We start from the raw sequence: 21,819 nt of genomic DNA, 5'->3' as shown, positions 1-21,819 counted from the left end.
CGTTTAAAAATCTCGTGTAATTTCATTGTCTGGAGAGCGGACGAACAGGCTTAGGAGTTTTCGCACACACCTAGATTATTAAATTTGAATTTCCTTTATTATTTTTTAATACTTTTAATTGAGCAGATGTATTTTGCTTGTTTTAAAATAAAACTTGTTAATATTTATCGTCACTTAAAATAAATATTTGCGTTTATCGTGGATGCAGTAACGTGAAGAAAAGGACAAACAATATAAGTTTTTTTAAGTTCCCTTTAAAAAAGCCAGTAATACTCGCTGAGTAGATAAATAATTGTAAAAACCAGGAAATATATGTTATGGATGAGGTTTTACTAAAAAATAGACTTATTTGTAAAAAACATTTTAATAAAGACTACATTTATACAGGATGTCCCGGTTCATGTGGGAAATCTCTCGGATTCAGGTAGAACATCGAAAAATAATACCGAACGTTCCTATAAAAAAAATTCCTACAGGCCTTCTTTACGAATTCCGAATCCGAATTTTCTGAAACTCATTGACGTCATCAAAGCCATCGATAGGAAGCAGTGCAGAAGGGGCGCTTTTTGAGATAACTCTTTAGAAGTGGAATTTTTCTGTGAATGAAATTTTAACTTTTTGCGCGTTACCTAGCGGACTTAAACGGTTGTGGGTCCTAAACGAAAATGTTTCCGATAATGCAGACAAAACAACCCTTTTCTACTTAAATTTTCTACTTTCTTTTTTGTTAAAACTATTTTGTTCAAAAAGCAACTGCTTCCGAGATAAACGAGCTTTAACTTTTTAATAAAACTTAATTTTTTTAAATTTTGTTTTGTTTACATTATTTGAAAGCTTGATCCCTTAGCAATAAATAGAGGTATTACTGTAATACCTATGACACCTACCATTGACAAAACCATATTTTCCAAGGTATAAATAAATATATTTGGAAAAAAAAATAACAGTAATAATAGTTTTATTTTAGCTTGGGTTCTTTTAGTGGGGGTTGCTAAATTGGTAATAAATTTATATTAATAGTTTACCAATTTAGAAAAAGAACATGCGGTGTCAAAAAAAGTTGTATTTTTTATGTTTTTTACTATATTACTGATATCACGGCTTTTATAGGTTCTATTCAATACGTTGATAAATCCTTTTATTCTTTTCTTTCTTTAAATATTTTTAAATTTTATTATAATTGCCTTTTAAAATAAAAATACAAAAAAAATCAAGAAACAAATCCATTTGTCCTATCCCAATACATAGCTTCTTATAGGACCTGATCTTTCTCTTTAGATTGTGGCACTCGTATGAATCGTGGAAAAATTTGTTATGAAGCTTTTTTACTACCTTTTAAATCGCTTTTAAGCAGAAAAAAGAATTTTTGAATTCGGAGCATATTTTGAAAAAATCGTTATTTTGACCCCGGATTTTGTTCGAAAATCGAAAAATGCAAAGAAATAGGTTTTTTGTTCATTATATTTATTATGTTCATCATTGAGTGAAATCGGTAATAATCTTTTTTCAAGGTACTCTGAAGTAGTGCAGGATAAAAAAATAAAAAATAAAATTTATTCCATCTTGATAATTCGATATTATCTCTAATTCTATAATAGCTAGAACCGATTCATTTTGACATACGGATTACTCTTAATATTCCTGAGAACTTTTATTTAAAACAAGTTATTCTATATTAAAAATTTTTATAAAAAAAATATAAAATTTATTTTTTTAACGGATTGTACCTGAATGTAATTTTAATTGTGTCGTGGTTTTTGTTTTTTGTTGTTTTAATTTTTGTACACGTAAAGAACATTTTTTTAATAGTGTTTTTTTATGTACTTGATATTACTTTGTTTTATCTCTGTGATGACTTAATATAAGTCGAAACGTCGACATTTAAGTAAACAGGTTTCTGTTTTATTGCTGACCCCACCCAACAACCCTCCGCAATATTGAAGTTGATATCTCGGCTTCTATGGACACTAGCTTTAAAAATTTAATGGTTTTGTCTTAGTTTCATCATTCTAAATCCAACGAGACCATTTCCAAAGACTTAGCTTTTTTATTAATTGAGATGATTTTTAGTTTCCATACAGGGTGTCCCAGCGAAAACGAAACAGAGGTATTTTTGGTATGAAAAAAAATTTTTTATACAAAAGTCTCGAACACGTCGATTTTATTTTCGAGGGGGACAACTTTTCCTTACCAAGGCACCCTCATACCAGTAACCCTCTTCGAGGGGGTGGGATCACCCCTAAAATCTTAAATAGAAAGAGGGGTCGTGTGATACCTTATTTTAAAGGTCTTTTAATTCTGAATATAACTGCCAAATTTGAAGTGGCTAAAATTTTTTATCCGGATATGACAGCTTGTCAAAATAGTAGAAACAGCGAAAATGAAAAAGGTATTTTGAACTCTGTTTGGGATAATATTTTTAAAAGAATAAGGAAGTCCTAATTTCAAAGGGGTCACTTATTAATTAAGAGGCCACCCTAATACCTGGAACCCTTTACGAGGGGTTGAAAGCACCCCTTAAATCTTAAATAGAAAAAGGGGTCGTGTTTATGAAGGCCTTTTTACTCTGAATTTAAATGGTGACTTCTGAGTGACTGATGGATATCTTGTGGATATAAAAATAGCAAGAAATACAATCTTTACTGCCAGTAAAAGTGGAGAGATAAGAAATACCTACCCTTTTCCTTTTGTGTCTTTTAAATAAAACAAGTTTATTTAAATTACGTCAATTTATTAAATGTTCAAATTGTGCCCCGCCTACTTTCATGCAGGAATACAGGTTTTGCTCAAAACGATGCCTGACGTTTTGTAGAACTTCAGGTGTTATCATCTGACACTCATTTATAATTCTCTGGCGTAAGTCTTCTAGGGTGTCTGGTTAAGTAGCGTAAACTTTTGTTTTTAAATGCCCCCATAAAAAAATCTAATGGGGTTAAATCGGGTGACCTAGCTGGCCATTCCATAAAAGGTCCTCTCCTTCCAATCCAACGATCAGGAAATATCTCATCAAAATATTGCCTCACACCAGCAGCATAATGTGGAGGCGGCCGATTGATTCAAATAGGTACTCCATGCTTCTTTGCCGTCGAATTTTGGTGGCTTTACTTTCATCATTGTTTGCATTCTAGAATTGGGATAAAGAGGGGTCTGTTTTACTTTCATCTCTAGTTCTTGGATCTTTTTTTGTACTTGTCCCAATTCTTCTTCTACTGTTGCTTCAAAGTTAGTCATTAATTGTTTCTGATTCTTCTCCAGATCTTCTTTAAGTTGTAACACTCGTTCCTCTTGTTTTCTGTCTCGTTCTTCCTGCTCCTTTTTAAGATTATCTTTTAAATTCAGTAAGTCATCTTTCATGGTTCGAATCAGGTCTTCATTTTCTTTCTTCAGGTCAGATTTAATTGTCTTAAGTAAATCTTCCTGTTTCTTATCTCGCTCTTCCTGTTCTTCCCTCTGTTTACGGTCTCTTTCTTCTTGTTTGCGGTCTCGTTCTTCTTGTTGTTCCTTCTGTTTACGGTCTCGTTCTTCTTGTTCTTTCCTCTGCTTACGCTCTCGTTCTTCTTGTTCTACTTTTTGCTCGTCAAACTTCCTCAATAGCAGCTCCATCAATTTCTCGGTCTCCATCTTGGCCTGAGTTCTTGTTAAAGGCATCCACTAAAATGAGCTTCCAAATATCCTTTACTTCTGACACCAATTGTAACGAAATTCGGGAACACACTTTTATTGTCAACGTCAAAAACACTAACCTAACTCGCCTTGACTGTCGTTTAATTGTTTCCAAGGTAAAAACTGACTAAACAATTAAAACTGAATGATTTGTCACGAAGCGCGTCCTTTTTAAAACCCGATGGAACAGTTTCGAAATATTTAGAATTATCTTCATTGTTTTTGCCCAAAGAGACCAATAATTTTAGGAGAATACTGACAGTCAAAGCAAGCAAGTATACAAATTCTAGAAAATTAGAACTACAGGGATTTACAATAATATAACCTAAATAACCTAAATTGGGGCCAAAATGGGGCTCTCAAACAAGATGAACTACTTAAAAACTAAACACTATAGATGAAAATAATAAACCAAACGTAAGTAGAACCCTAAAGAAACCCTACGAATCAACTTTAACTACAGAATACTAATAAAATTGTACAAAAATTTTCATATATATATATATATATATATACGACGGAAATACGATAGGAAATTTTTGATCGAAGCTAAATGTTGAGTTGCGTAGTCTACCACCAAGTCTAATTAATCCGTTGCTGTCAATAAAGGGATCAAGTGAGTAAAGTTTGCTAGATTTTTGAAGTGGTTGTTGATTTTTTAACTTTTAACTAGACTATACGTTTTTCCGGTAAAGAATCTCTGTTGATGTTGGAGAAAAACGATTTTTGGGCCAATCGGAATGTTTCTCTGATAAAAATGTTGGCCCATTCCAATAAAGTGCGGTATTCAATTGCTTAAGATTAGCTCCCCGAGAAATAATATCAGCAGGGTTTTCTTTGTTTTCAACATGATACCAATTCTCGATCTTACAAAGAGTTTGAATTTTGGACACTCGATTTGGCACAAAAGCTTGCCAAGAATTAGCATTACTGTTAAGATACCAGAGAATCATACAATCTGTAAAATAATATTTGTTGTTACATAATAAATAATATAAATATAAATAAATATATAATAAAAATAAATAATATTTGTCGTACACAGCCGCACCGTAATAAGCACGGAGTGATGCGTCTGCAAACATAACGAGATCGGTTTCCGCGTTGGCTTTTGGGTATAATTTTCCGAGGTATTTTTATTTCGTTTAATAATTCAAGATCGCTTAAGAATTTAATCCATTCGTTTACGATTTTTTGAGGAACTGGGTCTTCCCATTCACATTTCATCAATGTCCACAATTCTTGCATTAATATTTTTGCCCTAATAAGAATCGGCAAAATAATACCTATAGGGTCATATATTTAAGCTATCGAACTAAGTATCTATCTCTTAGTCCAGGCGTTAGTGTTAGCTAAATTTGTTTGGACTCACCCATAGTATATACAAGGATACTTGGCTAGATCTTCCTTATTTAATTATATGATTTCTTTATTTTCCGTTATCTCTGAATTGGGTAAAATTGCAGAAAAATTACTATTCCATTTTGACAATTTAAATCCCCCGCGACCTAGAACTTCTACTAACTGATCGCGTAACTTAAGACCCTCATGAATCGTTCCTGACCCAGTCAATATATCATCCATAAACCTATCATATTTTAAAGCTCGGCTTGCAGGAAAACATCATTTTCGGCCTCCAATGCCAGCTGATTAACGCAGCGCATTGAAGTATAGCGGGTTAAGGACAGAAATCAAACCTCAAGATTTGAAATTAGCCGACGTTTATTTACGTCTTTTTCAAGGCTGAAAAAGATACAATTGATACAAAATGGTGAAAGCAATAGTTATGAATACAATAGTTAAGAAACCACCCAAACAACAACACAAATAAACGGAGACTAAAGCATAAAAGTTAAAATTAAGACGACTTACCAAATTTACATTAGAGGTTTACATAACAACTAAAACCTAATGACATCTCCATCATACATACACCACAGATACAATCGTTATACATTAAAATACGCAGCACAACCACTAAGTAAAACCAAAAAAAAAACACACAGCATAAATAAACTAAAATTGGCTTATGTCACAAATTGATTCACAATAAATAAGTAGTACGTATAGTAATTATAGTAAATAATGGCACCTTTTAAGTCAGTGTCTAGTAGTAGTAACTCTGCTTACGCTCTCGTTCTTCTTGTTCTACTTTTTGCTCGTCAAACTTCCTCAATAGCAGCTCCATCAATTTCTCGGTCTCCATCTTGGCCTGAGTTCTTGTTAAAGGCATCCACTAAAATGAGCTTCCAAATATCCTTTACTTCTGACACCAATTGTAACGAAATTCGGGAACACACTTTTATTGTCAACGTCAAAAACACTAACCTAACTCGCCTTGACTGTCGTTTAATTGTTTCCAAGGTAAAAACTGACTAAACAATTAAAACTGAATGATTTGTCACGAAGCGCGTCCTTTTTAAAACCCGATGGAACAGTTTCGAAATATTTAGAATTATCTTCATTGTTTTTGCCCAAAGAGACCAATAATTTTAGGAGAATACTGACAGTCAAAGCAAGCAAGTATACAAATTCTAGAAAATTAGAACTACAGGGATTTACAATAATATAACCTAAATAACCTAAATTGGGGCCAAAATGGGGCTCTCAAACAAGATGAACTACTTAAAAACTAAACACTATAGATGAAAATAATAAACCAAACGTAAGTAGAACCCTAAAGAAACCCTACGAATCAACTTTAACTACAGAATACTAATAAAATTGTACAAAAATTTTCATATATATATATATATATATATACGACGGAAATACGATAGGAAATTTTTGATCGAAGCTAAATGTTGAGTTGCGTAGTCTACCACCAAGTCTAATTAATCCGTTGCTGTCAATAAAGGGATCAAGTGAGTAAAGTTTGCTAGATTTTTGAAGTGGTTGTTGATTTTTTAACTTTTAACTAGACTATACGTTTTTCCGGTAAAGAATCTCTGTTGATGTTGGAGAAAAACGATTTTTGGGCCAATCGGAATGTTTCTCTGATAAAAATGTTGGCCCATTCCAATAAAGTGCGGTATTCAATTGCTTAAGATTAGCTCCCCGAGAAATAATATCAGCAGGGTTTTCTTTGTTTTCAACATGATACCAATTCTCGATCTTACAAAGAGTTTGAATTTTGGACACTCGATTTGGCACAAAAGCTTGCCAAGAATTAGCATTACTGTTAAGATACCAGAGAATCATACAATCTGTAAAATAATATTTGTTGTTACATAATAAATAATATAAATATAAATAAATATATAATAAAAATAAATAATATTTGTCGTACACAGCCGCACCGTAATAAGCACGGAGTGATGCGTCTGCAAACATAACGAGATCGGTTTCCGCGTTGGCTTTTGGGTATAATTTTCCGAGGTATTTTTATTTCGTTTAATAATTCAAGATCGCTTAAGAATTTAATCCATTCGTTTACGATTTTTTGAGGAACTGGGTCTTCCCATTCACATTTCATCAATGTCCACAATTCTTGCATTAATATTTTTGCCCTAATAAGAATCGGCAAAATAATACCTATAGGGTCATATATTTAAGCTATCGAACTAAGTATCTATCTCTTAGTCCAGGCGTTAGTGTTAGCTAAATTTGTTTGGACTCACCCATAGTATATACAAGGATACTTGGCTAGATCTTCCTTATTTAATTATATGATTTCTTTATTTTCCGTTATCTCTGAATTGGGTAAAATTGCAGAAAAATTACTATTCCATTTTGACAATTTAAATCCCCCGCGACCTAGAACTTCTACTAACTGATCGCGTAACTTAAGACCCTCATGAATCGTTCCTGACCCAGTCAATATATCATCCATAAACCTATCATATTTTAAAGCTCGGCTTGCAGGAAAACATCATTTTCGGCCTCCAATGCCAGCTGATTAACGCAGCGCATTGAAGTATAGCGGGTTAAGGACAGAAATCAAACCTCAAGATTTGAAATTAGCCGACGTTTATTTACGTCTTTTTCAAGGCTGAAAAAGATACAATTGATACAAAATGGTGAAAGCAATAGTTATGAATACAATAGTTAAGAAACCACCCAAACAAAAACACAAATAAACGGAGACTAAAGCATAAAAGTTAAAATTAAGACGACTTACCAAATTTACATTAGAGGTTTACATAACAACTAAAACCTAATGACATCTCCATCATACATACACCACAGATACAATCGTTATACATTAAAATACGCAGCACAACCACTAAGTAAAACCAAAAAAAAAACACACAGCATAAATAAACTAAAATTGGCTTATGTCACAAATTGATTCACAATAAATAAGTAGTACGTATAGTAATTATAGTAAATAATGGCACCTTTTAAGTCAGTGTCTAGTAGTAACTGTACGCAGAATTTGTTGTTATAAAGCAGAAATGATACACATTCTTTTTATGTCTGTAAAATAGGTTTAATATTACCTGGGCTCGTTGAAAAGTTAAGTACTTAATAGTTTGGATTTATACAGCTTTAAGATGTGATTATATTGTGTACTTAAGCCCTGAGTATCAGTTCGGTGATTAACAGAATTATGTAATTGGATGTGTATCATTTCACTGATATTGCGTTTAAGATAGTGCCTCTCTCTATCAACTATGCTAACATCATCAAAATTGAAGTTATGCCCTGTGGAAAAGTGATGTTGTGCTAAAGCGGTCTTATTTTTTTTGTTCATATTTATGACTCTACAATCATATTGATGCTGATATAGTCTGTTCTTTAAATGCTGCCTAGTGATACCTATATAACACTGTTTACAATTACGACAAGGTATACGGTATACCAAACCTGAGCTTAACTCAAGGGGAGTACGATCTTTTAATTGGGAAAACAATACACTGCTTGAGTTTATATTGTAAAAAGCCAGTTTAAAATTCTAATTTTTTTCCCGGATGTGTCGTTGGATTTGTTCTGAAAATGATTTTACATATGGAAATCTGAAATATTTTGTTTCTTTACTCCTTACCAGTTGTGTATCTGTTAAAAGTTTAAAATTGTTGATAACTCTATTTACCAATGTTGTGGGGTAATTGTTATTTCTTAAAAAACCTTTAATTTTCATTGTATTAGATTCATGATACTTCGGGCTACTCAATTTATAAGATCTAAACAATAGGTTTTTAATAATTCCTATTTTGTTTGACATTGGATGTGACGATAGGTAATTAATTACTCTGCATGAAGATGAAGGTTTTGTGTACCAATTAGTTGTTAAAGTCCCATCGGTGTTCCGTTCTACCATAATATCCAAAAATGGGATACAATTATTATTTTCTAATTCCACGGTAAACTTAAGCTTGTCATGATAATCATTAAAATGATTTAAAAGTTCATTTGTTTTGTTAGTTGACGCCAAAATTGTGTCATCAACATATATTTTAATGAAAGCTAATTTAAAAGGTAAATTGGGAACTATGTTAGTTAGGAGTTCGTTCATCACCAAATTTGCCAAAACTGGGCTGGCAGGGTTGCCCATAGCTGAACCATCCAGTTGTTGGTAGAACTGACCACCGAAAGAAAAATAACTACTATCGAATAAATATTCAATAATTCTCAGCAAAAGACTTTTAGGTATATCTGTGTAAGCGGATATAGTGCCCCATTTATTTTTTATAATATTTAAAACTAACGATTTAGGAATATTTGTGAACAATGACGTAACATCCAAGGACACTAAAATATAATTTTCTGGTATTGACACACTTTGTGAGAATTCTACAAAATCAAAAGAATTTTTTATGTTAAAACAAAAAGTTGATGTAACCTGGTTTAGGATACCATGAACAAAGACAGCTAAATTATATGATGGAGAATCAATACAACTGACCACTGGTCTCAAGCTCAGGTTTGGTTTGTGCGTTTTCCGCAAACAATAAAGTTTAGGGAACACACTATTATTTATGCGTAACTTTCTGAAGAATGACTCATTAATGTAATTGTGGTCTAATAATTCTTTAGCGATTTTATTTGCTTGATTTTGAATTATATTATATACTACTATATATATAGGTACTAATTTTTATATACTATATAAAAATAAAACTAAAAAAAAAATCCACGAAAAACCCCGGTTGTCTTATCCCCATACATGAATTCTTATAGGACCTAATCTTTCTCTTAATATTGTGGCACTAAAATCGTGGAAAATTTTGTCGTAAAGCTTTTTTACTAGTTTTGAATGGTGTTAAATAACTAGAAAAAAGAAATTTTGAATTCGGAGCATATTTTGAAAAAATGGTCATTAGACCCCAGAAAAGAAATAGGTTTTCTTTTCATTTTTGGAGTCAAATTGGTAATAACCTTTTTTAAAGGTACTGTGAAGTAGTACAGGATTGAAAAATAAAAAATTGAAATTTTTCCATAGAGCTCTTGATAATTCGATATTTACGTTTAATAGTTTATTTACTCTTAATATTCCCAAGAACTTTTATTTGATACAAAAAGTTGTCAGAGTTATAGTTTATTTTTTAAAACAATTTTTTGGTTTTTTTAGTGAATATTGCCATTTTAGCCAGTTGGCTAACATAACAATTTGTCAATAATCATCAAAAAAAACCGTGGGAAAAACCCAGTTTTCTTTTGTTTTTCCCACATTTTACTAATTTTACATTTTTACTAATATCTCGGCAATAGAAGCCGAAAAAATGTGGTTTTCGAGGCTTCTTAGGGCAGAGTAGTTTCACCACACACGCACTTTCACCAAAAATGTAGGAAATAGAGAAAATATTATCGTTGATTGAGAATATGGGTCCACGGTACCGGATACTTTGGCCAGCCAGGTCACCTAATCTTTCACCGAATGACTCTTTTTGTGGGGTCATTTAAAAAGTATCATTTATAAGTGTGTAAAATTTGCCATCTATAAAATTATTGTAATAAAATTACAATAATTTTATACATGGCAAATCTAATAAAAATGCCAGAATGTAAACCAGTTACAAAACGCTATTTCGTTAGAATGTAATAAAATTTCCCAATATCAACTTAGTAACTGGTTTTACCTGAACCGAAAATTTGGTAATTTTGCAATTACATTTAATTGAATAATTTAAGATTCGCTTATTAAAATTTGTTGAAACTTTGCACGAGGGTTTGCCAGATTGGTCTCTTCAAAAAGTTATCTTACATTTTTTCTGTAAAATGTACAGGGAAGCCAATAATTATAATTAGCCCTTAAAATTTACATTGGATTTCCTATGTTCCGCTCGGCGACGCACCACCCGGTATATTTTTAAATAACGCCAGAAACAAACTAAAATCATTTAAATTAAAATGAAATGAGAAATTAAAATGATTTTGCCAAATTTCAGTTTTTTGCAAAATTTAGGAAATATTTGGATTTTATTATAAAAGGAAACTATCTATATTGCTCAACTTTCCTCTAATTATACTACCTCTATTGACGTCCTGTATAACCGTGATGCGGAGTCTTTAAACAAAATCTTTTTTTTTTGTTGTTACTAGGTATCGTTGTAAGTATAGTTGTAACAAATGGTAATTGCAAATTTGCCTGTGTCGCTTAAAACTTAAAATGTGGCCTACTTTCTATTTCTATAAACATCCTCACTCAAAACCCCTTACTTTACAGATCTCACTACGCTGCACAATTTTTCAGATATTAAATCACATGACAAAATGGGTTACTTTTTACAAAAAATTATTGATCAAGAAGTTATATTACTAGGTATTAAGTCTTATGAATTATTTCAATTATTCTTTATAATATTTACGTGAAAATCTTAAAATTTGTTCCACATATTTTTTGTATATTAGTTTTTAGTTAATTAAGTGCAACAGGCTTTTTATTTAAAAACTTGACTCTCTTGAACCCAAAATGGAGAAAACTTCATGTTTGTTGTTGAAATTATAACTTGTATTAAACTTTGTTGGTAATTTTGTAAAAATAGCTTTTTATATATATTTTTGTATTAATTTTTGTCTCAAAAACATATTTTAGTAATTATTTGTTTATAAAATTTAACTTTTAAGAAATTTCAATATGCCTCCACCCTTAAGTAGATCACTCATCACTAGATCACCTAAATGACACCACTGTGTTTGTTGTATGTTAAAAAAATAATAAAAACATAGTTGGCGGCATCATCTTATGTCTTAAAAAAAATCCAACACGGTCGCGTAACGGGAGATTCCAGCGTCGACTGACTTGAAACCTGACTCAAAGAAGCCAAGTCCACGCAGCTAAAATAAATCGTTCCTATATTATAGATTTGACGCTTCGCGGTAGCACCACACGGTGCACTAAACTGAACGGCAATCCGATAGTCGACCGGGTACACTTTTTAACACAGGATTGCGTATCTTCTCAAATATTCAATCAACGGTAATAGTACACAAATTGATATTTGGCTCCGAACAGTTAAGAATATTTTAAAGCGTTATGAGTTACAACCAACCCAACAAATTTTTTTAGAGGGTGAATTGGTAATTTGTGAAGAAATAATGATATATACAAACAGGGATGAATCATTTATAGAGAATATTGAAACATTCATTAAGAACATTGATAAGAATAAGTTTTTTCCTTCCATGGACATCACAATCCATCTGTTTTGGTTATTCAACTGAAAATATACATTTAAATATTGCAATTAAAATGCAGCCCCTGAAATGTCGGCATTTTAGGAAATTCAATTATCGAACATTATTACAGAATATAATAATTGTTTTATTATATTCTGTGGCTATGCAGTGTGTCCCAGATAAGGATGTCTATTATGGGGATCTCGGAAGCTATAGGAGATTCGACGTTGATTAAATTAGAGAAAAGTTGCGCATTTTAGAGCCTAACAATACGCCGTTTAGAAAGTTTTAAAATTTTGAGTAGTTCCGGAAATATTCGAGAAAAAACGAAATTTGCCGATTTCGTTTTTATTTTTTTCTGGTATTATTAGAGATATGGAAAAACAAAAGACACTTTTTCATGGCCACTTTTTAAGCTCTAAAAAATAACATTGCGAGATTTTTCGTACGACGTTTCGTTTCGAAGAAATCATGATCAAGTTAATTTTTTTATATGGCGCGTAAAAAAGTACACCCTGTATAAAATAGCATATTTTATTACGATTACTTTTTTACGCGCCATATAAAAAACATTAGGTGCTGCGCATGTTTTTAGGTGCTGAAACATTTGAGATGAAATTGCAAATACATTAAATTTTTACATCCTTTATGATTTAAGTCGGACTTTTTAGGTCTTAATCACTTTTTAAGTTAATAATTTTACGATATTTTAGCTCAATTAACACAGAAAGTAAAAAGTTGTCAGGAAATTGCACAACAGTATAGTGGAAAAGTAAAGGATCTGGAAGTTAAAATGAGAGATTCTACTGGATATAGAGAGAAAAGACTAAAAGAAGCAGAAGCAGAGTTGAAAAAAGCTAAAAAACAAATGGATAAAAGCAAGGAAGAGTGGAGAAAAAGGGAACAAGACTATGACACCTTAATGCTGGAGATTCAAGAGCTCAAGAAGAGCCTTGAAAATACAAAAGTCGAGCTAGGAAACATAGAAGAACATATTAAGAAACTTACCGAAGAATATAACGAAAAGTCGGAAGGTTCCAGTGAAATTCAGGTAAGCAGACTTATCAACTACTAATTGCCTATTATACATTTTATTTTGGGTTGGTTGTATGACTTATTACATTTGTATTATAAATGCTTTATGTTCTATTATTTATTATAATGGATATTACAAAACAAAAAAAATAGGATACATATCTTTAGACAGCAATGTAGTAATTAACACATTTAGATGTCAGTTAATGCCATGAAGATATTTTAGGGGCTCATATGGTAGTACTCGTCAAAATACGAAAAAATAAAAAATATGTATTTTCTTCAGGTTTCCTCGTTTTCATTATACACGTTGGCAATGTTTCAATTTTTTTTCTCGTATATTTCGTTTTCTCTATAATTAGGTTCTGTAAAATATTTCTGTACCAAGTTTGAAGCAATTATTACAAAACATAAGAAAGAAACGCAAAATATGAAAATAAAAATAAACTTTGCTATCTTGTAGCAAAAACGATGGCCTTTAGTCCATGCATATATTTACATTATTGTCTTATTATATCCTGAAATATCCACATGACATTAGTAAATACTCTCTATACATAAGATTTAAAAGGTATTATATTACAAGATTTTCTATTCTTATGCTAAAAATGACAACTACGTGCTAAAATTACAGCTTGTCATGATTTCTATATAAACTTTATGATTCATCCAAAAATGTGTTGTATTAAAAAGTTTTATAGACCGTACCCTTTCTACTAAACCAAACATTTTTCTGAAAATCGGTGGGATATTTTTATATACCCAGAAGCTAAATTTTTATTTAACGATAACTGAACTCATTACTTCTTTTCAATGTGGGACCTTAATTATTTTTTTTTAATTAACTCTTTAAGTTTTCATGGTCGAAAATTTAAACCACCCTGACTAATGGTTTAAAGGCTCGGTGGTTCAAAAAATAGACCATATTTTGATGTTGCTTTGCAATGCGCTGCCGAAGCACAAAATTTAAATCACCTATTGGAGCTCGCTCCGTGGACATTTTAACGTTTTTTTTACTTTGGCGGTTAGATTTCTTATTCGGTGGATAGCAGCATTGATGAAACACCTGTTACGAATTAAATTGGATGTTAAAATAAACAAACGTTAGTTATCTGTGTCTAAATTGATAAATACTATTAGATCCTGCAAAAAGTGATAGCTTACATCATTCCAGTAAGTATAGATATTTAATTTACATATATTTATTAGTATGTTGTAAAAAAAACATTGTTTTTATGTGGTCCTTTTTTACTACCACCGCTCCACTTAGAATATCGAGTTTCACTAATTATAAAATAAATAAAATAAAAACAATATTTTCTTGCAGGTATGGAGCCATTGCCATTTAAGACGGTAGGAGGTTTGACTTACGATGAAGTCAACACACAAATCGACACATTTTATGTCGATACACTGCCTTCGGGGTCTGAGTCAGGAATTGATATAGACTCCTCCGATATAGAGGACGAAACTTTAGTTCCTACAGTTATTACAGATATGGAAGAAGATCTGCCAGTTTCTGAGAGGAAGATCCAAGTGATAATATGCCCCTTTCCGAACTACAACAACAGTGGTCAAAAGGTAAAATTCCTGTTTGGTCTAATGTTCATAGACCTGATCCTCTTCCTCAATTTACCGAACCTTCTGGAATTCCTCAGTTTATCAAAGACATTAATGATCCAACACCGTATATGATTTTTGAACTGTTTATTACTAAGGAATTTATTGATACTTTAGTGTTTCAAACAAATCTTTATGCCGAGCAGGAAAAACTTTTAACTGGGAAAAGCTGTCCCCACAAATTAGTGTGAAATTAATGCTTCTCTGGGCATACATTTGTTAATGGATATCAAACGTAGTCCCAGCTATAAGGATTATTGGTCAACTGCTCCCGAATTGCATGATACTTTTATCAGCTCAGTAGTGACCCAAAAAAGATTTGGATGGCTCTTGAGTCATCTCCATCTGAATAATAATTCTCTGATGCCTCCAAAATCTTCCCCAGACTATGATAAGCTCTATAAAATTCGCCCTATGCTAGAACTGTTGACTCATAACTTTGAAAAATGCCTAATTCCTAATCAAGTAGTTGTAGTTGATGAGTCAATGATTAAATTTAAGGGTCGTAGTAGCCTTAAGCAGTACATGCCAAAAAAACCAATCAAAAGGGGGTATCAAATCAAAAGATGTGGATGTTAGCTGATAAATCTGGTTATTGCCTAAAATTTGTTTTGTACACTGGAAAATCACCTACTGGTGAGATGGAAAAGTACCTTGGTTCGAAAAAAGAGTCGTTACAAATTTGATAAAACACTTTTTTCATCACACAAATTTTCATCAGCCAGAAGATGTAGGAACAGTAAAAAGAAAAGGAAAAAGTGGACAAATTACTGAAATGCCATGTCCTCAATCTATAATCGATTACAATTCTAATATGAATGGAGTCGACATATTTGACCAAAGACTTTTTAACTACAAGATTGACCGTCGCAGTAAAAAGTAGTGGCATCGAATATGTTTTTACTTATTAGATGCATCAATTGTTAATTCCAATATTATTTATAATAGGTTGGAGTTACCAAAAATGTCTGCTAAAGATTTTAGACGAAGTGTCATAAACGGTTTAATCTCAGAAACGCTTGTAAATTGAAAGAGAAATTTGGTTGCACCATCAGATGTTGAAATAAAAAAATACAAACCTTACGTACCCTTAAAGATAAGACAGCAGTCATCTGCTCATCAACCTACAAGGAGTACCAGAAGAAGATGCGCGCTTTGTAGCACTAAAGCTAACCCAGTAAGGACGGATTGGGTATGTTCCATATGTAAGGTCCCTTGTGCTTGGGAAAACGTAAAGAGTGTTTCCAAAGTTATCATGCAACGTAATTTTTAGTACCCAAGTTTGTATGAGTTTTTAAATAAATTTGTTATCTTACTCTTAGTTTTTTCATTTTGTGTCGCGGTGGTCCACAATATGATCCACCGAATTATTCAAATTCAACAAAAAACTGATTAGCAGATTTTAATTTTTTTATTTTTTTATTATTACTAATGTATTATATTACTACAATTTCACAAAAAATATAAAAATTCATAAAAAAATATGTTGGCTCCACTAGGTATTTTTTTACCAACTAAATTAGGCGCCGCTAAGAGTTAAAAGTAAGACGGGTCAAAATATAAAAAATCCTAACTTTTTAATAGAATTCTGTCAAAATTCCAAGTTATACGGAACATGACGAGTACTCAACTTTAAAAAATAAAAATGGATAATGCTGCCCGTTGTTGAGTCCAGTCCACCAGATTTTGATGTATGTTTAAATATATCAGCTCTCCGTCTATTACATTTTTCAAGAGCTTGAAAATAACTCCAAGATTATCTGATCTTTAGGTCTTTATCTGATAATTTAATTTCAAGTTTGCTAATAGAACATCACAGCCTAGAAGCCATTCCGTGTCCTGCCCGACCCCGACTTATGCGTGTGTTTCCATCCAAACGTAGAAGCTAGAGAGATTCTTATTTGATTTTCAACTTGTTGGTGCAGAATACCGAAGTTACAAAGCCGAAATAATCTTGAATAAAAAAAAACACCTACACACATTTTTGGCAATGGCTGGTTTTCTGGTAATCAAAACCAACTTTCAGGGTGTTTTTTCTTTTAAACATTTTTTCACGGCCTCGGCACCGTCATCCGATATTCGGCCAAATTCATACGCCTTATTTACTTCATTCTTATTACTTTTGAGATCAAGTGAGTCTCAGTTAGTCGCCTCGCAGGATCATATGATAGATTATTTTTCTTTTCGGGTAGCGGACTGTATATTTTAATTTTTATTAAATATTATCGACTCACTGTGATTATTTTTATTAAACAAATTAAAAACAAGGACAAGGGGAATGTTGTCGATTGGCGGCACATGCACACCTCGTCAATTAATTCTAACCATTTTTCTCATAATGGTGACTATTGAACTGTCACGACTGCGTCGAATGGCTATTACTGACCAACTCTATCGATTGATATAATTTTAATAACTTATTGACATTCCTTGCCGGCAGAGTGCGCGGGCGAAACCATTTCAGTGTTGCCTAGCTCGAATATATTTCAGTGAATTTGAACGCAACATCTAGGCATAAATAAGATGAGATGATTGTGGTCAGACTGGTTGTGGCACCTTATTTGAAGCAACTCGAACTTCGTGGATCAGCTGTGACAGAGTCTGTGGCGGATGGTGCAAAGTGGTTAGTGTCATCCCTACCATATCCCACTCAGGTTCGATGGAATTTAAATCCGATGAACGGGGTGGCCACGGCGAACCAGTTTCTTGAAGAAGTCCATAGTATAACGGCCAACATGGGGACGTATGTTGTCTTGTTGAAAGGGCGTGTGGACGGCCCTTTAGATAAGGCAGGAAAGTGGAATGGTTATGGGACCATAACGCGTAGGAGTCATATTGCCTCAAATAAAGAGGAGAGGTAATCGGCTACCAAAGGGAATAGCTCCTCAAACCATTACTCCAACAGTCCTGTGTACATGCCTCTCAATAGCAAATCCAATGTCACGCCGTTCTCCAAGGTAGCGTCTTAATGTTCTACAGCCATCGTGCATGCCTAGACAAAATCGCGATTCGTCGCTGAAAATGACATTATGCCATTCTGCCTCCCAATGTTGCCGTTCTCTGCGCCTGTTCAAATGTTGACGATAGTGGTCCGCATTCAGAGGAAGCACTAACCGTGGACATTATGAAAAAAGTCCAAAGGCTCCAATGCGACGATAGAGTGTACACATATTAATAGGTCTACCTTCTTCTTCAAACCATTGGTCAGCGATCGGGTAGAAGCAAGACAGTCTCGTAGGGCTAGTTGTCTGAACCACCTCTCTTGACGCTCTGTGGTATGCCACAGTTGACCGGTTGGCCTTCTTCTATTCAAATTCCAGCATCCAATTTGGCGATAGGACAGACCAACATCTCAATAGGCAATCGTTTTTCTACCCCTGACAAAATCGCTAACATGGTGGTAATTTTAACGTCTTCGAACTCGAAGGATGTTATGGTTAACACTAGTAAACGGACAAATAACTAAAAATATATGTACTAATCAGAAATGCTTTCTTCACAAAAACTGAGAGATAACATTTTAAGAATGGTAAAGAAAAACAAAGATAAAACGTTGTCGTTGTTTCCATAGCATGCTTTAAATGTAGTCATTATGTTGCCTAAATATTAAGTTCAAGGAATCATTCCTTCTGGATGTAACACTTCTTATGTCAAGGAGTATATTTCGTCTTTGATTATGATATTCCGATTTATGCTTAGGGACAACTACTTGTGTAAACTTTAGTAATATTTTAGCTCTATTTTTAATCATTTCTCGTAGGAGGTAATCAGAAATTAAAATAATTGAATGCATGTGATTATAGTCACATAAAATGTACCATGCACAATGATTTGACGGGTACTTGCAACAAGTATGTCCTTGCTTGCACAAAGCAATGTCAGCATCGCTTAACTTCTCTTTGTTGTGGCGAGAAATTATGGATCACGATTGTTCTTGTAAATATGAAATTATGTTCCCTGTTTGGTTCATTACTTATCGAGGTTTTAATTACAGCATGTTGTTATCGTTTCAAGCGTAAGAATTTGTCTATTTCTTTTTAATTTAGAAAATCCTGGCAGTCATTTTCACTTGAAAATTTGATAATTTTAAAGAAGGATAGTGGGGAAGAATTTTAGAATGTCAAAGAAATGGTTGATTATTGTAATAGATATTTTTAAAAGTTAGAGAAATGGCTAATAAGATGGACACACCAAAGAAGAAGTTAAAACGTAGCCACGCGAACATAGTAAACGTTCTTTCTCACCCCAGTTGGAAAAAATTAAATGATCCAACAAATTTCTAGTTTAAAAAAATAAAAGTACGCCAGGTATAAAGGAGATCTCTTCTACATTTTTCAACGATTCCTAGAGAAAGGTGATGTGGTAGTCTGGACCTAGGCAAGGTCATCAAAAAGAGCCGATTTTTCTGATTTTAAATATATATAGTTCAGCTACTTTTAATTAAACCGTTTTGGAAATATTCAACTTTAAAAAAATTGAATATTGAAGATCTTGGTAGGCTGTCCATTAATAGTGTTTGACTTTTATTAGATAACAGATGATTCAAAAGATCATCAGATCAGATTATCATTTTGTTGTTTTGTAAGATATATGAATTAAGTAAAAACATTAAAACCTTAAGATTTATTATTTATTAAGCAATATTTAGCTTTTTTTGACTACAAAAATACATTATTTTAATAATTGCTTAACTTTAAATTAAATCTAAATAATTATAACTGCTCCATATATGACCACCATCATTATTTATACAATTTATATAATCTTATTCAATTTTTTGTATTAATTATAAATTTTCTATGATTTTATTAAATATAATTTATAATAGAATTATTGTTTCCTAGTAAATGTCAAACAATAACAATGCGTCGCCTTCAATAGATCTTCAATATTTAATTTTTTTAAAGTTTGCAGCCCGATATTTGCAGAACGGTTTAATTAAAAATAGTTAAATCATATATATTTCAAATCAGAAAATGCCTCTCTTTTAAACTATTTAACTATTTAAGTCATATACAGCGTGTTTGATAAGAAAAAAACTGACCATCTGTCAAAATTTGACATTTCTAAAAGAGAAAAAAATTGTTTGACATCGGATTCAAAAATTTTAAGTAAAACTCCAAAAGTTTTGTATACATTTTTTTTTTCGTTACTTTTCACCTAATCCCTGTAGAGGGGGGTTAATATATTGGGAAAGACCCTGTACATTTGTGTTGATAAGATTGTGAATAAATAAATAAATAAATTTTGACGCGAATCTGAAGCCACTAGTTGATCGGACATTGAATTTCCATTCGAAATTGGCATATAACTCATTTTTGGTAAAAATGTACTAATTGAGTTTTTAAAAAAAACAGTCCTCAGTTGCAGAATAACATTTTGTCTATCTATAACATCATTGTAGCAAGCGGTAAAAGACCTGCAAGAAGAAGTCAAAAAAATTAAGGCATTGATAGCAGAAAAAAACAAAGAGGTGCAAATAAAAAATAAAAAGAAAGACCAACTTGCAGCAAAAAACACCGAACTAGAGTTGGAAGTTAAAAAACATAACCATGAAATCAAAGAATTGCAAACTGCTTTTAAGACATCAAAACACAGAGTGAGTAATATTCGTTTTGGTTGGTATACATTTTTGTAATTTTTTTTTATTTCAGGAAAAAGAGTACCATAACAAAATTTCCAATGATAATATGTACTTAAAAAAGGGCGAAGAGATGTCACAGGCGGAAGGAGTGGAATTAGAGCGAAAAATCAAAGTGGCTCAGGAAAATAAGCGGAAGTTAGGTCGTACAGTCAATGCTCAAGCTCAAAGTATGTTTGCCGCCGAGGAGAAAAGGGTACGTATTTAACATAATATACATACAGGGTAGGGTGTTGCACCGCCAGGCAAAATATATTTTCATGAATACCCTCTCCAAGAAATGCAACATAATTGCATTTTATCTGCAAATCAGTTTGGATTTCAAACGGGAAAAGGGACTCATGACGCTGTTTTCGGCTTTTTGGAGAGTGTCTGTGTCCTTAAATTCTGAAGAGTCCGCGGCGGCAGTGTTTTGCGATTTATCCAAGGCATTTGATTGTGTAGATTATGGAATACTGCTGTCTAAGCTCAATAATTATGGCTTTAGAGGTGTGGCATTGCAATGGCTGGAATCCTATCTGTCTAATCGTACCCAAAGAGTTACAGTATCTGGATGTTTATCCGATTCCAGATCCCTTAAAACTGGAGTACCTCAGGGTTCAGGGTTCAGGACCACTATTATTTTTGCTCTATGTAAATGATTTGGGTTCATTAATACTGCAGGGGAAAGTGGTTCAGTTTGCTGATGATACCACCATTTTATGGAATTATAGAGATACTGATAATGTTAGAGCCCAGGTTTTTAAGGATCTTAAGATTTTATCGGAGTGGTGTGCTGCAAACAGGCTTGTATTTAATGTGGGCAAAACCTTTATTATGGGATTCAAGTATGACATTTAGGGCCTTATGTTTAGTGAAAACTCCCTCTTGCAAAACAAAGAAAGCTTACAGTTCCTTGGTATTACAATTGATGGTCGCCTTCGCTTCGAAGATCATATCCTAAATCTTGCATCAAAATTATCCTCTGGATGCTTTGCAGTAAGAATGGCGGGGCATGAGCTGCAAGGGGTAGTTGCACGTTCAGTGTACTTCTCTCTTATTGAGTCCCATCTTCGTTATGGCTTGCCTTTTTGGGGTTTATGCAACAAGGGATTATTAAACATAATTTTTGTGATTCAAAAAAAGGCAGTTAGATACCTATGTTCCGCTGGGTTAAGAGATTCTTGTAAACCTCTCTTTATATCTCAAAAAAATCCTAACTCTTTTTTCTCTTTTTATCTTAGAAACAGCTACTCTTATTCATAAATGTCCTAAACCTCCCTCTAACACTGGTCATATGACTTGCAAGGTTAACGATT

General features: G+C 32.8%; 1 protein-coding gene across 1 annotated transcript in view; it reads left to right on the top strand.

The window, feature by feature from the left end:
• Window positions 1-21,819, top strand: part of LOC126734464 (structural maintenance of chromosomes protein 2) — a 105,996-nt gene that overhangs the window by 56,820 nt on the left and 27,357 nt on the right. Inside the window, exons 12-14 of the mRNA XM_050438107.1 lie at window positions 12,939-13,276; window positions 20,285-20,479; window positions 20,535-20,717. Coding sequence (XP_050294064.1) covers window positions 12,939-13,276; window positions 20,285-20,479; window positions 20,535-20,717 — 716 coding nt within the window. The remainder of the gene's footprint in view (window positions 1-12,938; window positions 13,277-20,284; window positions 20,480-20,534; window positions 20,718-21,819) is intronic.

This window comes from Anthonomus grandis, chromosome 3 (assembly GCF_022605725.1).
Source record: "Anthonomus grandis grandis chromosome 3, icAntGran1.3, whole genome shotgun sequence".
Classification (NCBI taxonomy): domain Eukaryota; kingdom Metazoa; phylum Arthropoda; class Insecta; order Coleoptera; family Curculionidae; genus Anthonomus; species Anthonomus grandis.
Note: the sequence above shows the minus strand (reverse complement) of the source record. Positions and strands in the feature narration are given on the sequence as shown.